General features: G+C 45.9%; 1 protein-coding gene across 4 annotated transcripts in view; it reads right to left on the bottom strand.

Moving 5' to 3' along the window:
- LOC145355655 (uncharacterized) overlaps window positions 1-16,598 on the bottom strand; it is a 114,314-nt gene that overhangs the window by 2,878 nt on the left and 94,838 nt on the right. For all 4 annotated transcript variants that reach the window (XM_080207901.1, XM_080207905.1, XM_080207904.1 and 1 more), the window contains 2 exons: window positions 8,688-8,735; window positions 2,204-2,282 (listed from right to left, as the gene is read on the bottom strand). In XM_080207901.1, coding sequence (XP_080064027.1) covers window positions 2,204-2,282; window positions 8,688-8,735 — 127 coding nt within the window. The remainder of the gene's footprint in view (window positions 1-2,203; window positions 2,283-8,687; window positions 8,736-16,598) is intronic.

Below are 16,598 nucleotides of genomic sequence, written 5' to 3'. Positions count from 1 at the left end.
GTCACTGTCTGTGTGGAGTTTGCACATTTTCCCTATGTCTGCATGGGTTTCCTCCGGATGCTCCGGTTTTCTCCCACAATCCAAAGATGCTTGGGCTAGGTTGATTAGCTATTCTAAATTGCTTCTTAGTGTCCCAGGATGCGTAGGTTAGAGGGATTAGTCAGTAAATATGGGGACAGGGCCTGGGTGGGATTGTGGTTGGTGCAGACTTCGTGTTTGAATGGTCTCTTTCTGCATTGCAGGATTCTATGATTATGGAAAAAAGGGGTTAGGAAAAAAGAATACAGTTGCTATGCTTATTAGAATATCAAAGCAGACTTAATTACTGACTTGTCTTTCTGGCCGGTATTTTACTGGCCCACCCGCCACTGGAATCGGAGCAGGTCAGGAGTGGAGCAAGGAAAAGTCCGTTGACCTCGGGTAGGATTTTATGGTTTCAGGACGAGTGAGGCAGTAAAATTCCATCCTCTGTTAGGGCACATCCTGAAACCATTCACTGTTCCACGGACTTTGGAATTCCCCTTTACCAACTGGTCAGAAAATATCCTGTTTCTAGGGAATAATCTTACAAATGGAGCTGGACTATTTACAAACAAGGCTGTGAAGCAACTTTTCAGATAAATGGTGGTGGACACATCTGGAACTCTTGGTCCCCATGGAAAGGTAGTGGACGCAGATTCCCTTGAAGTGTTCAAGTCTGAGATAGATCTTTGGAAGCATATCAAGTGAGTATGGAGTAGAACAGATATATGGAGCTTTTCACAAAATTAAAACAGAACTGGCAGTGCAAACCAAGTGATTCTGTAAATGGAGTTGAGGTACAACTAGAAAAGCCATGGTCGAACTGAATAGATAAGTAGGTTCAAGGAACTAAACAGCCTACTGCTGTTCCTGCCTTCTGCTGCAACCATTGACATTTTCGAGACTGAAATAGATAGACAGACAGGGAGACATCAACTCACACCAACTTCTACAGATGCACCATAGAAAGCATTCATTCTGGTTGCGTCACAGCTTGGTCTGGCTCCTGCTCCATCCAAGACCACAAGAAACTACAAAGGGTCGTAAATGAAGCTCAGTCCATCACTCAAACCAGCCTCCAATCCATTGACACTGCCTTCACTTTCCGCTGCCTCAGAAAAACAGCCAGAATAATCAAGGACCCACACACTTCAGACACACTCTTTTCCACTGTCTCCCATCAGGAAAAAGCTACAAAGGTCTGAGATCACGTACCAACCGACTCAAGAATAGCTTCTTCCCTGCTGCCATCAGAGTTTTGAATAGACCTACCTCGCATTAAGCTCATCTTTCTCTACACCCTAGCTATGACTATAACACTACATTCTGCACTCTCTCCTTTCCTTCTGTATGAACGGTATGCTTTGTCTGTATAGCGGCAAGAAATAATACTTTTCATTGTATACTAATACACGTGACAATAAATCAAATTAAATAGATTGGTGCTAGGTAAGGCGATTAAGGCATTGTGGAGAAAAAGTGGGCAAATGGAGTTGAGGTCCAGATCAGCATGGCCTGATAAAGAGCAGACCATTTAAGACTGAGATGAGGAGAAATTTCTTCACTCGGGGGTTGTGAATCTTTGGAATTCTCTACCCCAAAGGGCTGTGGGAAGATCAATCATTGAGCATGTTCAAGACAGAAATCGATTGCTTTCTGGATATTAATGATATCAAAAAATAAGGGGCTGGGGCAAGAAAGTGGCATTGAGGTGATCAGCCACGATTTCATTGAATAATGAAGTGAGCTCAATGAGCTAAATGCCTACTCCTTTGTGCGTAAAGAATAGTGCAGCAGGTTTGAAGGGCTGAATGGCCTCCTTCTGGCCCAATATTTGTTGGATCCTGAGCGAATGAGATTATGCAACATTAACCCAATGGCCGTGAGTTAAGTGCACAAAGTATCTCCTAATTTGATGCTGATTGGAGCTAACAAATCTCAACATGTCATTCCTTGGCTCATACCAACAGCAAAAACCACAAGTTTCATAGCCCTAGCTATGACTGTAACACTACTTTCCTTCTCTATGAACCTTCCCTCTCTAGGTGCCAATCAAGGGGGCTGCTTTGTCCTGGATAGTGCTGCCCAGGGTCTGGAGGGTCCAGTGTTTAGAGCATAGATTCTGGGGCCAATGCGCTACAAAAAAAACAGCGATTTAACAATGTGTCTTCACAATACTCACATTTTGTACTTGAACACAACAAACCAAAGCAAAAGTAGAACAGATATTGTGATGAAACATAAGCTGCTTGTACTGGTACCTATGGTTAAGAGAATGAAAGACAATAATGTTAGGTCACATGGTTAATTGGAACACTGCATTCAAAATTCACACACCGCAGTAAACATGTAAAGGATTAGGGTCATTTTTACTGTCAATTATGCTCAGGAAAGAATGCTCTAGGTGTGAAACATAAGAACATAAAAACTAGGAGCAGGAGTAGGCCATTTGTCCTCTCGAGCCTGCTCCGCCATTCAATAAGATCATGGCTGATTTTTTCATGGACTCAGCTCCACTTACCTGCCCGCTCACCATAACCCTTAATCTGTTTACTGATCAAAAATTTACCTATCCTTGCCTTAAAAACATTCAATGAGGTAGCTTCAACTGCTTCACTGGGCAGGGAATTCCACAGATTCACAAACCTTTGGGTGAAGAAGTTCCCCTTCTACTCAGTCCTAAATCTGCTCCCCCTTATTTTGAGGCCATGCCCCCGAATGCTGGTTCCACCCGCCAATGGAAACAACTCTCCTGCTTCTATCTTATCTATTCCCTTCATAATCTTATATATTTCTATAAGATCGCCCCTCGTTCTTCTGAATTCCAATGAGTATAGCCCCAATCTACTCAGTCTGTCATCATAAGCCAACCCTCTCAACTCCGGAATCAACCTAGTGAATCTCCTCTGTGCCCCCTCCAGTGCCAGTATATCCTTTCTCAAGTAAGGAGACTAAAACCGTACACAGTACTCCAACTGTTGCTTCTCAACTCAGTCTTAAATCTGCTCTCCCTTATTTTGAGGCTATGCCCCCTACAGAGGATGGAGTGTGGAGAGATTGATATTAAGAGGTGTCTTTTTTATTTTGCGGGATTTTATTTCTTTGCACAGCTGGCTGTGTCAGCATTTATTGCCCATTCCTAATTGCCCTTGAGAATGTGGTGGTGAGCCACTTTCTTGAACAGTGTAGTGCATGGAGTGTAGGTACATCCACAGTGCTGTTGGGGAGCAAGTTTCAAGGATTTTGACCCAGTGACACTGCAGCAACAGCGATGTATTTCCAAGTCAGGGTGCTGTGTGACTTGAAGAGTAACTTGCAGATGGTGGCGTTCCCATTCAACTGGCGCATCCTTCTGAGTAGTAGGGATCATGGGTTTGGAAGGTGCTGTTCAAGGAGCCTTGGTGAGCTGCAGCAGTGCACCTTGTGGATGGTTCACACTGTTGCTGCTGTGCATTGCTGGTGGAGTGAGTAAAAGTTTTATGTAATGGACAGGGTGTCAATCGAGCTGGGTTGATTTTTCCTAGAATGTGCTGGCTTCTTGTGTGTTGTTTGAGCTGCACTCTTCCAGATACCTCTTTATGTTGATCCAGGGCTTCCTAGGTTTCCTTTGAGGGAACATTTGTACAAAACTAATGAGGCTCCATGTCCTTGTCACTTGCCTCATTTTCCACCGGAAGCAGCGATGTTAGAAGGCTTCAGGCCAAGTGTCTGGCTTCCCTCCAGTGCAGTAAAAAGTCTCACAACACCAAGTTAAAGTCCAACAGGTTTATGTGGTAGCAAAAGCCACTGGCTTTCAGAATAATGGCTGCCCTTTTATCAGGTAAGTGGGAGTTCTATTCACAAACAGGGCATATAAAGACACAGACTCAATTTACAAAATTATGGTTGCAAAGGTACAGACAATGTGAGTGGAGAAAGGGTTAAGCACAGGTTAAAGAGATGTGTATTATCTCCAGCCAGGACAGTTAGAGAGATGTTGCAAGCCCAGGCAAGTCATGGGGGTTACAGATGGTGTGACATGAACCCAAGATCCCGGTTGAGGCCGTCCTCGTGTGCGGAACTTGGCTATCAGTCTCTGCTCAGCGACTCTGCGCTGTCGTGTGTCGTGAAGGCTGCCTTGGAGAACGCTGACCCAAAGATCAGAGGCTGAATGCCTGTGACCGCTGAAATGTTCACCAACAGGAAGAGAACACTCTTGTCTGGTGATTGTCAAGCTGTGTTCATTCATCCGTTGTTGTTACGCCCTGTTTGTGAACTGAAATCCCACTCACCTGATGAAGGAAAGCTAGTGGCATTTGCTACCAAATAAAACTGTTGGACTTTAATCTGGTCTTGTCAGACTTCTTACTGTGTTTACCCCAGTCCAACGCTGGCATCTCCACATCATTGCTTCTCTCCAGTGCTCCAGGCTGCAGCACTGCTGAGTATATCTCAGTATACATTTTCTTATGAGTCACAGATTGATTCTGGAGACCTTCCAGCTATAAGGCCCTGGCTAAGGCAGTAGAAATGGTATTTAGTTTTCCACTAAGGTCCTGCCAGCAGGTGGGTCTGTGCCAGGGTAGCACCTGGGACATTTAGTATGTCTACTATGACTCTCACAACTTTTACAGATGCACCATAGAAAGCATTCTTTCTGATTGGTATGGCTCCTGCTCTGCCCAAGACAGCAAGATACTACAAAGAGCTGTGAACGTAGCCTGATCTATCACTCAAATTAACCTTCCCTCCACTGACTCCATCTACACTTCCTGCTGCCTCAGAAAAGCAGCCAGCATAATCATGCACCTCAGACATTCTCCCTCAGACATTCTCTCTTCAATCTTCTTCTATTGGGAAAAAGGTGTAAAAGTCTGAGGACACGTACCAACTGACTCAAGAACAGTTTCTTCCCTGCAAACATCAAACTTTCAAATGGACCTACCCCATACGAAGCTGATCTTTCCTTATACCCTAGCTATGACTGTAACACTACATTCTGCGCTCTCCTTTTCTTTTCTATGAACAGTATGCTTTGTCTGTATAGTGTGCAAGAAACAATACTTTTCATTGTATACCAATACATGCGACAATAAGAAACCAAATCAAATTTAAATTAATGAACTCTAAATACACCAGTATTCAACAATTGGAGTTCAGGTAATTGGAAACAGAATACTCTTTGGGACACATTGTTTATGGAACACAGACTCAGGCCCACAGGAAAATGGGCGTCTTTTAATATAGCATTGCACTGTTAACATATTGGGGAGCTTGGTTATAATGATTCAATGACTAAAATTACTAAAGTAATTACTAGTAATTACAGTTTTAATTACTAAAAGCTGTGCTCAACTTGATCTCTTCTGTTTATGAACATATGTCAGGTATCAGGAAGTGCTCGAAATGCACACACCCTGAGGTGAATTAGAGAAAGTAGATTCATCTGAGGCAACGATTGGCCAAAGTTAAAGGGCTGTTATTGAAAGATGTCTTGTGGCTTCCCTGCCACTGAGCCCAGATGCTCTGCCTTTGAGTCCTGTTTCCCCCAATCCCTGTCTCATTATTTCTGCCCCCCCCGGCCCCCCCCCCCCCCCTCCCCCGACTCACCACAGAGCCAACCTCAATCCGTCAGTGCTGCATTTGCCTTGCTTCTCCCTCTCGGACATGGGCTAGCAAGAGTGGGATTCAATGACCATGGATGATGAGTTCCTAATGTAGCCAAATGGATTGATGTACCTATGGCAGGTAGTAAGTGAGGGCAAGTCTCCTGGTCAGCCTAAAACACTGTAGTCACTGCCATGCAACAGCCTCTCCAGGTTAACCTCTGGCCAGGGGCTGTTGCACTCTGCGGCAAATATCCCCGTTGCTTTGAGGGACTGGTGACAATGGAAGGATTGTGTGTAGTTTTGTGTGCCACATTCCAGGGAGGATATTAAAAGTGAAGGACCTGCACGGGCTAGATTGATGAGCGTGGGAAAGTGCGGTTAAGATGACTATGAGCAAATGAGGAAAGCTCAGGAAACTCTGGTGCAATAAATGACCCTTTGGCCTACCTAGCAAGCTCCATCTGGGGCCCATATATTACTCAATCATGGGGTTTGTTGCCAGCTGTTGATTCAAAGCCTTAAGCAAAACCTGGAGCCACAACAAGAACAACTGTATTTCCACTGGTGAATGAGTTAAGACCATCTGTTTCACACTTTCCCTTTAGCAGGAAGGTTAATAACCAGCAGCGACAGATTTAAGGATCAGAGGGGAAATGAGGAGAATCTTTTCTTTTACACAAGGAGCCCTATTTTACCATTTTGATTCTAAATGCTGGGCAGACTTGAAACCAGGAGTGTCTCAAATCCTATTTTTAGACCCGTTCTCAGGCACCTCCATACGCACTCAGCCTGAAAAAACATCAGCAATTCCAAATTGCTCTGCAGAAACCTGTGGGTGGGATTTAACATTGCCTAATGTCCAGCAGCTCCGATCGGAGCCTCTAACTGCTCATGCGCAGAAAAAAATAATGAGAGAATGCAACTCCTCTGCCACATTCCTCTCGGGCCAGATAATGCCTCCCCTTGGCCCTTACAGACATTGCCCCATGCCCCCCACAACATTATTGACCCCGATATCCCCCCAGCCTCTCCACCACCCAGACTGATTGCGGGCCACTCCCCCCTCCCTTTGCCTGCACTGATCTCAGATAGGGTGGCAGCGGACTCCCTTCCCCCTCACTGATCTCAGGCAGAGTGGCAACGCACACCCCTTTCCTCCCACTGATCTCAGGCAGAATGGCAGCGGACCCCCCATTGCTCCCCACCGATCTCAGGCAGAGTGGCGGAGGACCTCCCCTTCCCCATCACTGATCATAGGGAGAGTGGCAGTAGACCCCCGCTCCCCCGCACCGATATCAAACAGAGACTCATCAGACCCATCTCCTCTTCCTCCACGATCTCAAGAAGAGAGCTGTCGGATGCTCAGCCCTTACCTCTTCACTAACCCTCGCTGATGGAGCATGTCTGTTTCGAATTGGACTTAGATGGAGCATGTCTGTTTCATGCTGATTCCGGATTTGCGGTGGTAAAGGGGGAAGTGCTGGTAAGGTGGGGCGTGCACCCATTAAGTCAATTTAAACGCATGCAAATACATTTAAATGACCATTGCGCCCATTGTGGGCACTGTATCGATTGCAGCCATTTTTGGGCATTGATAAAGGGGGTGGAGGCGGGCACGGATCGCGCTATTCACCTCATACCCAACTTTACCAAGTTTTTGTGCTCCGAGACGGGAGCAACTTGATGGTAAAATCAGGCCCAGCATGTTTGGATCCGGACTGCACTTCAGAAAAGTTTATTTATTGATGTCACAAGTAGGCTTACGTTAACACTGCGATGAAGTTACTGTGAAAATCCCCTAGTCACCACACTCCAGCACCTTTTGAGGTACACTGAATTTAGCACGTCCAATGCACCTAACCAGCACGTCTTTCGGACTGTGGGAGGAAGCCAGAGCACCCAGAGGAAACACGTGCAGACACAGGGAGAAGGTGCAGACTCCGCACGGACAGTGACCCAAGCTGAGAATCGAACCCGGGTCCCTGGAGCTGTGAGGCAGCAGTGCTAACTACTGTGCCACCATGCTACCCAGCAGGTGGAAGCGGATTCAACAACAATATTCAAAAGGGGAACAGGATGAATACTCTACCTAGCAAGGCTATAGTGAAAGAAGAGCGGGAGAGACGGGGATTAATTGGACAGTGTTTCCAAAGAGCTAGCACAGACATAAAGGGCAGAATGGTCTTTCCATGTGATTCGTCCAGAAGTCAGAACTGATTTTTTGTGTTTCCCTTTTTAAGTAACTTCCTTTAAATTACATTTTTAGCTTAAAAAAATTGTCTAGTTGAACGAGTTGATGATAATATCCCCATACTAACAGTTTCCTCAGTTTACTTTGTGTTTCCTGGCATGTACGGGGATACGGGGTAAACCTTTTAGGACTGAGATGAGGAGATATTTCTTCACCTGAAGATCAGTCAGCTACCACAGAAAGCATTAAGGCTGGAATTCTCCAACCTTGCATGCAGCTGGGATTTTCCGTTCCTGCTGCAGTGAGCGCCAAATTCTCCATTCTAACTGGGAGCAGGGCATGCTAGACTGAAGAATTCTGGCCTGCACATTTTCAAGAAGGAGTTAGATATAACTCTTGGGGTTGAAGGGATATGGGGGGGATGGGGTGGGGGGAAGGCGGGGAACAGGTTAGATCATAGAATCCCTGCAGTGCTGAAAGATTCAGCCGATCGAGTCTGCACCGACCACAATCCCATCAAGGCCCAATGCCCCTAACCCCACGTATTTACCCTGCTAGTCCCCCTGACACTAAGGGCCAATTTAGCGTGACCAGTAAATCTAACCAGCACGTCTTTCAGAATGTGGGAGGAAACCGAAGCACCTGGAGGAAACCCACCCTACACAGGGAGAACATGCAGACTCCACACAGTCGGCTGAGGCTGGAATTGAACCTGGATCCCTGGCACTGTGAGGCAGCAGTGCTAACCACTGTGCCACCGTGCTGCCCCATGAGATAAGTTGGAAGATCAGCCGTGTTTACAATGAATGGCTCGAAGGGTCGAATGGTTCTACTCCTGCTCCCATTTTCCACGTTTCGAAATAAGTTGACTTAGTTACAGGTCTTACCAACAATGATTCCGATGGTTCTTCCAGAAATTTCTGTTTCATTGAGGTCTGTGAAGAATAATAATGAAACAGAAACGTATTAATTACAATAACGATTGTCTACCATAATATCAGCAGTACAGAGAGGACAAATATAACAAGCTGGTGACACAAAGGGGGCAATTAGATACTGCCATCAAACCCCTCCAGTTCATTGCATACTTGGTCCATTTTACACTGGGAGACCAAGAAGGTACAGTCAGGGGCACAGTCCTTAGTCCTTTTATTTTCAAGTTCGTGGCAGCAAGGCAACTAAGAAAATGTTCTGAATATGCCTGAGTAGGGAGGAAGCCAATAAAAAGCTGCTGCAGTAACTTCCATTCCCCCCCCCAACAGCTACTGTCCAGCGATCCATCCTGATTTAATTATCGTGGACTCTTGGACCAGAATGTCCATCACAGAGGAAGAATCCGGCAAGTTTCACTGTCTCGCTTTACAAATTAAAATGGCGGCCCAAAGTTGATGCCTGTGGAATTTTACACTGATATCATTCAGCACCGACAACGGTGGTGGGGGCGGGGGCAGAAGTCTGGAAGGATGAAGCAGAGAGGTTGGGGACAGAATCGAAGGAAAGGCCTTAATTTCTCTGAGGTGATTGTTTCAGTCTGCCAGTAAAAGTAAACCCTTTGCTGTGAAACTGTGAAATAAAACAAGGATCTGTCTGAGTAATCTGTGACTGATAAGAGAAAATACTTGACTGGCTTCTTCCATGCAATAGGTTGCTGTTTGGCACACTGACAGAAGGATCTCAACTTCTTACACACAACACAATTTGGATTGTTCTCACCCCCGCCGACACTTATCTGGGTTGAAAGCACCTTTGTGCGGTGTTCAGAATAAAGACATTGATGTGAACCCACACCTGCAATTCTGACCTCCCGTAAATACCAAATTGTTATCATCTCTCTATTTCTGACCATCCCTTCAGCTGCCCAAGCTCTGGATTTCCTTTCTCAAAATCCTCCCCCATCCCTCCGTCTTTACAATGCCCCACAAGTCATTCTTCTTAGAATCCTGACAGTGCAAAAAGAGGCCATTCAGCCCATTGAGTCTGTACCGAATCTCTAACACAGTATCTTACCCAGACCCCCTCCCCCACCCTATCTCTGTAACCCCACACATTTACCATGGCTAATCCATCTAACTGACACAGCTTGGGATACCAAGAGGCAATTTAGCATGGCCAATCCACCTGATCTACACATCTTTGGCCTGTGGGAGGAAACCGGAGCACTCAGAAGAAACCCATGCTGACATGGGGAAAACATGCAAACTCCACATGGACAGCCACCCAAGTTGAACCCAGGTCCCTGGCGCTGTGAAGCAGCAGTGCTAACCACTGTGCCACATGTCTACCTTCAGCCTACTGCCCACACAGCCAAGTCCTTCAGCTCCCAGAGACCATGGGGTAAAAACTAGTCAGTATTGGGTCTAACATGGGATCAGATATGACCTATTCCGTAGGCCCATAGATGTTTAGCGTCATATTAGCCTCATGTGAATTTTGAGGTTGTCTGAACCAGAATCAGGCCCTGTACGTAGGTTAATGTAAGGCCTAATGCTGTTTCAGGGCTTCCCAGAGAAACTGTCCTGTCCTGAGAGAAGCAGGTTGGCTTCAGGTCAAGCACCAATTATCACTGAAAAGCACTGATTTTTAAAAAAATGTGTCAAACCCCGAACAGCAGGAGTTGTCACAGAATTCCAACTGCTCCTCCAACTCCCACATCACCCGGCATTCCTCTCCCTTACTTTACAGCTGCTTTCACTTAGCAATAATGGGTATCAAGAGATACTTGTAAATGTCATTTGGACGTTGGTTGTCATATTATCCTCTTCTTCCAAATAACCTCACCGAGCTGGGGTTGATGGAAGCCAAAAATAGAACTGGAACTCTGTGTTCCAACCGAGTGCTAGAATAATCCTCAGCAGTAAAAATACTTATGTTTTCCTTCCTCTTACATCCAAGGTAATTCAAGTGAAATGGGCCATCCTCACTGAGGTTAGCTAATAAAACACTGATTAAGAAGAACAAAGAACAAAGAACAAAAACAGCCCGGGAAACAGGCCCTTCGGCCCAACGAGCCCGTGCCGCCATTTTAACATTACCAGTCCCCCTCTCCACCCATGACCCTTATCTATGCTTATGGCATTCCACATTGAGGGAAACTAATTTAGGGACAATTTATTACCTCCAATCAGCCTAACAGCACATCTTTGGGGTGTGGGAGGAAACCGGAGCACCCGGAGAAAACCCACGCAAGCACAGGGAGCATGTGCAAACTCCCACAGACACTGGCCCAAATCCAGCAAACAGTGATAGTCACTGAGCTGTCGTGTTGCCCAGCATCTGGTCCAGTTTAAGCGCACACTAACGACATGAAGCACTAGGCTATTCTCGAACATCCAAGAGCAGCCCTAGTACGACAACCTGGGATTCATTTGACCTGTACCATCTCAGTAGGTTTGTCACACACAATCATGTTAACAGGAGCTCTGGGAGTGAATCTCACAAAAAGAAATCGCACAACACCAGGTTAAAGTCCAACAGGTCACGGGCATGCAGCCTCTGATCTTCGGGTAAGCATTCTCCAAGGCTGCCTTCACGACACACGACAGCGCAGAGTCGCTGAGCAGAGACTGATAGCCAAGTTCTGCACACACAAGAGGATGGCCTCAACCGGGATCTTGGGCTCATGTCACATCATCTGAAACCCCCACAACTTGCCTGGGCTTGCAAAATCTCACTAACTGTCCTGTCTGGAGGTAATACATATCTCTTTAACCTGTGCTTAACGTTCTCTCCGCTCACATTGTCTGTACCTTTAAGACTTGATTACCTGTAAAGACTCACATTCCAACCATTATTTTGTAAATTGAGTTTGTGTCTTTATATGCCCTGTTTGTGAACTGAACTCCCACTCACCTGACGAAGGAGTAGTGCTCTGAAAGCTGGTGGCGTTTGTTGCCAAATAAACCTGTTGGACTTTAACCTGGCGTTGTGAGACTTCTTACTGTGTTTACCCCAGTCCAACGCCGATATCGCCACATAATGAATCTTACACTAGTTGCTCAATGGTTTTCCTGTATTTTCCAGAAAATTAGGTAAAGATGTGATTCACCCAACTTACTCAGAAGGCCCAATTTGAGGCCAGCCGTGGGGCTCAGGGACACTTACGTGTTCAGACCCCTTCCTGCTCGAAAACAGCCACCAGTGAATTACCAGTCCAAACTCTCTTTGACCGTGAAAATCCCCAAGTCACCACACTCCGGCGCTTGTTCGGGTATATTGAGAGAGAATTTAGCATGGCCAATGCACCTAACCAGCACGTCCTTCGGACTGTGGGAGGAAACCGGAGCGCCCCGAGGAAACCCACAGAAACATGGGGGGAACATGCGGACTTCGCACAGACAGTGACCCAGGCTGGGAATCGAACCCCAGGTCCCTGGCGGTGTGAGGCACCAGTGCTAACCACGATGCCATTGTCCTTCCTCTTGGCTGGAGGAAGATGGGAGAATTCTTGGACACATGGAGCAGGTGGGAATCTGGCCAGTAGAGGGATACATGAGCCTGCGAACACAAGGAGTCCTGGAGTTGATGAGTAGATCTGAGGGACATGTAACAAAGGAAGAATAACCCAGATGCACCAGAGGGAAGGGAAATGCAATTAACAGAATATCAAAGGAGACACTGGCATGGTGGTATTGTTACTGGATTACCAATCCCAAGGCCCAGGATGATTCTCTGGAGACCGGGGTTTGAATCACTCCAAATGGCAGATGCTGCTCGGAATTCAATTTAAAAACCCGCAATGAGAAAAGCCTAATGTTGGCCACAAAACCATTGTTGTAAAGACTTATCTGGTTCACCAATGGTCTTTAGGGAAGGAAAGCTGGGCTGCAATTCTCCCAATGAGAATGCCAATGAGATCAAAAAACTTGGTGAATTTAGAGAATCCCAGCTGCAGGCGAGGTCAGAGAATTCCGGTCCTGATCTAGTCTTTAGGGCGGCATGGTGGCACAGTGGTTATCAATTGCCTCACAGCTCCAGGGACTTGGGTTCGATTCCCAGCTTGGGTTACTGTCTGTGCAGAGTCTGCACATTCACCCTGTGTCTGCATGGGTTTCCTCCCACAGTCCAAAGGTGTGCTGGTTAGGTGGATTGGCCATGCTAAATTGCTTTTAGTGTTAGGAACTAGCAGGATAAATATCTGGGGATAGGGTCTGGGTGGGATTGTTGTCAGTGCAGACTCAATGGGCTGAAAGGCCTCCTTCTGCACTGTAGGGATTCTATGGTACACATGTGACTCCACATCACAGCAATGCAGTTAAAATGCTCCATGTGATGGGCCAGATAGTGATGTTCACATACCATGAATGAATAGGCAAAAATAAAACCAGAACATGTATCCTGGCAACACTCCAAAGATATGCAGATTAGGTGGATTGGCCACGCTAAATTGCCCCTTACATTGTCAGGGGGACTAGTAGAGTAAATACATGGGGGTATGGAGACAGGACCTGGGTGGGATTGTTGTTGGTGCCGATTCAGTGGGCTGATTGACCTCCTGCACAGTTGGGATTCTGATTCTATGAACTCATTCCTAATTTTCCAACTGGTTGATTATGGCTTAAGTCCAAGCGCGACGGTTCAGTTGAGTTGTACACACTGAGCCTGGGGCTGCTGTTAAATGAGGCAGAGGAAAAGTCTCCAAATGAAGTGTTTGATCACAGTGTGGATCAATTCTTCATGTCACACCAATCCATCTTCCGCTACATTGCAGTCGAGGTATTTTCAGGTTAAGGGGGACTGGAGTTTGGGAAAATAATGGAACCGATGGGGAGGGTAGAGGAGGCACAAGGGAGGGGAAGGAGGGAGCAGAGGAAGGGGCTAGAGATGGATAATGATAATCAGAGAAAAAGAAACTGGCATGGGGAGAGGAAAAGGGGTGGGATGTTAGAAAAGAAGAGAGCAGCAAGGGTAAGGGGAAAGAAGATGGGGTAAGTGGAGGAGAGTGGATAAAGGAGAGGGCAGAGACGGAGCAGGAGTAAAGGAAAGGAAAGGAGAGGTGGAGGAACAGGAAGGAGCAGATCATAAGAGATCAGGGTGGGTGGCATGAATGAGATGGGTGGAGGAAAGAAGAATGGGTTGGATTGGAGTAGAGGATTGAATAGAGAAGGAACAGGGATGGGGGAAATTATTGGGAATGGAATGGGTTGGAGTAGGGAGGACAGGACCAGTTGGAATTTATATTGCCCTGCCCCATGATTTTGTTCAATATTCAAACTTGTAATTAAGCTTTATAAAATGGTCACATGTGTGGTGCAGCTTTGTGCCAGCTTTGAGAATGTGTAAACTCCACACAGACAATGACCCAAGGCTGTAATTGAACGCGGGTCCCGGGCGCTGTGAGGCCTTTCCATTTGTTTCTAAGGTCAACTGGCGTATCCTCCATTCAGGCACCCTGTACTTATTCTCAGAAACTTCTTTAGAATGTAAAATATTCTGCTACTTGCACATCATTTACTGTGCCAGGCTCTTTCACATGACGTGCTGCATGTAGCAATAGTTTCCGAGTGATACCTTTGTAATACTGAGACCACACACTGCTGATAATTTTTAGATATAGTCCATATCAGGCGGGCAGTGGGAAGAGTGATTTCACCACATGCCCAAAGGCCTTAACCAGAGGCTGTGACCATTTCGTAGTTGGGTCTGGTTTCGTTGTCCCTAATCAGCAGCAAAGGCAGCTTGGCCAATAAGGAGGATGGGAAATCAAGAGACTCCTCAGCAGAGGATGGAGGTGATGGCCTAGTGACATTATCACTCGGCTATTAATCCAGAAACTCAGCTAATGTTCTGGATTTAAACCCCCCGGGTTTAAATCCAGCCATGGCAATTGGTGGAATTTGAATTTTTTTAAAAATCCGGAATTAAGAATCTACTGATAGCCATGAAACCATCGTCAATTGTTGTAAAAACACATCTGGTTCACTAATATCCTTTCAGGAAAGAAATCTGCCATCTTTACCTGGTCTGACTTACATATGACTCCAGAGCCACAGCAATGTGGTTGATTCTCAACTGCCCTTTGAACAACGGCAACTAGGGGTGGGCAATAAATGCTGGCCAGCCAGCAACGCCCATGCCTCACAAATAGATAAGTATAAAAAGCCCAGCTGGAGGTCACTGCTTATTGGGGGTATTGTGGGTTTTCATGAGAATTCTGGGCACAGCAGGGAAGCAGCGGGAAGATTTTGTTCAGACATGTGGAACACTCAGTCTCCTCTCTGTTCCCACAAAAATTGCTTCCCCAGCTCGTTCCAGTTTTCTTCTGGAGTGGCCCCTTTAGGGACTGCCCATTCAACTGTTCAGGGATCACAGGCAGACAGGATTGGGAGGAGGCAATTTGCTCCTTCAAAACTACTGCTCCTCAGCCAGGTCATGGTGAGCTGGCAGTTCCACAAAGCAAACAACACTCATCACAACAGACCACAAAAACTTTGGCAAGGGCCTACAACCTGGCATAGGTCCCCAGTTAAAAGATTTTGTTAATGTTCCTGTCTGCTCCAGGCTGGAGCTCAAGTGGCCCACACAAAAATTAACCCAGGGTGACCAAGTATTTATTACCAAATATTTATTTGCTAGTTGCCCTGTTTTCCAGGGCATTAGGCAGCCTGAAAATGCTGCAATTAATTTTAAGGTAAATTAAGATTATGGACTGTGTTATAACTTAAATTGATAATTAACGCTTTCATTTTCACATCAGCCACTGGTTTGGCTTTGTGTGCAGATTTCAGTCACTAGTGCTTAACTCAGAAGCTATGGATGAGCTTTTTTTCTCTATGAAATGTCTTATTTAAATCCAGTTATACAGATTCAGCCTGCATCTAGCGAATGGTGCAAAATCTGGCATACAAGGTAGACCTTGTGCATTTTTTGATCTTATTATTGGAGTCTTGTACTGATATAGTATTTTCCCTCAGTATTTCTACTGGGAGAATGCCAAGTCAAAGTCTTTGGATAACATTCATTCCATTAATTAATGACATAGAACATGAACATGACGTGATGAGCTAATGTTCTTAAAGCCTCCTGATTTAAATCTGAAACACGCAAGAAAGATGTTCTGGGACAACACTAGCACCTCATTTGACAACCCCATGGTAGAACTACCAGGCTTCCACCTACACTGAAACCAATGGTCCGTATTGAACGAAGGTCATTGTGGCCACATTGTAAACCTGGATGCGAGATCATGCACATTACTGGGAACATTAGTCGCAAACCATAGTCTGGATTGTCAATCAGTCGCCGCTGAAAATATCTCAGATTTAAGTCATTTCCAGAGTTACCCACTGGCTCACCAATCTGGGTGGGGGAAAGGGTCTAGCAAAGAAACTCTGTCAGAGAGTCAATGGGCCAAATGGCCTCTTCTGCACTGTAGGAATTCTATGACAATCTCCTATAGGCAGATGAATAGCAAAAGGGCAGTTAGAAGAGGAGATTGAGGACCTAAATGAGAATTTATGCATGGAGGCCTGGGGCATGGCTGAGATATTAAATGGATATTTGCAACCATCTTTACGGAGGAAGAAAATGCTGCCCAGGTTGTGATGAAGGAGGAGGTTAAAGCTGATAGGGAGGAGCGATTGGATAGGCTGCACGTACTTTAAATTGATAAAGTACTAGGAGTGGATGAGATGTTTGAGACGATAGTGAAGGAAGTAAGAGTGGAAATTGTGGAGTCATTAGCCTTAATTTTCCAATCTTCCTTAGACTCACAGGTGGTGCTGTGGATAGGAAGGCTGCTAACGTTAAACCTTTGATCCAAAAGGGTGTAGAGCGGAATCCAGAAAATAGAGACCAGGGCT

The sequence above is a fragment of the Carcharhinus amblyrhynchos genome, chromosome 19, assembly GCF_965287045.1.
Source record: "Carcharhinus amblyrhynchos chromosome 19, sCarAmb.v2.hapA, whole genome shotgun sequence".
Lineage (NCBI taxonomy): Eukaryota > Metazoa > Chordata > Chondrichthyes > Carcharhiniformes > Carcharhinidae > Carcharhinus > Carcharhinus amblyrhynchos.
This window is presented reverse-complemented; position numbering and strand designations above follow the sequence as displayed.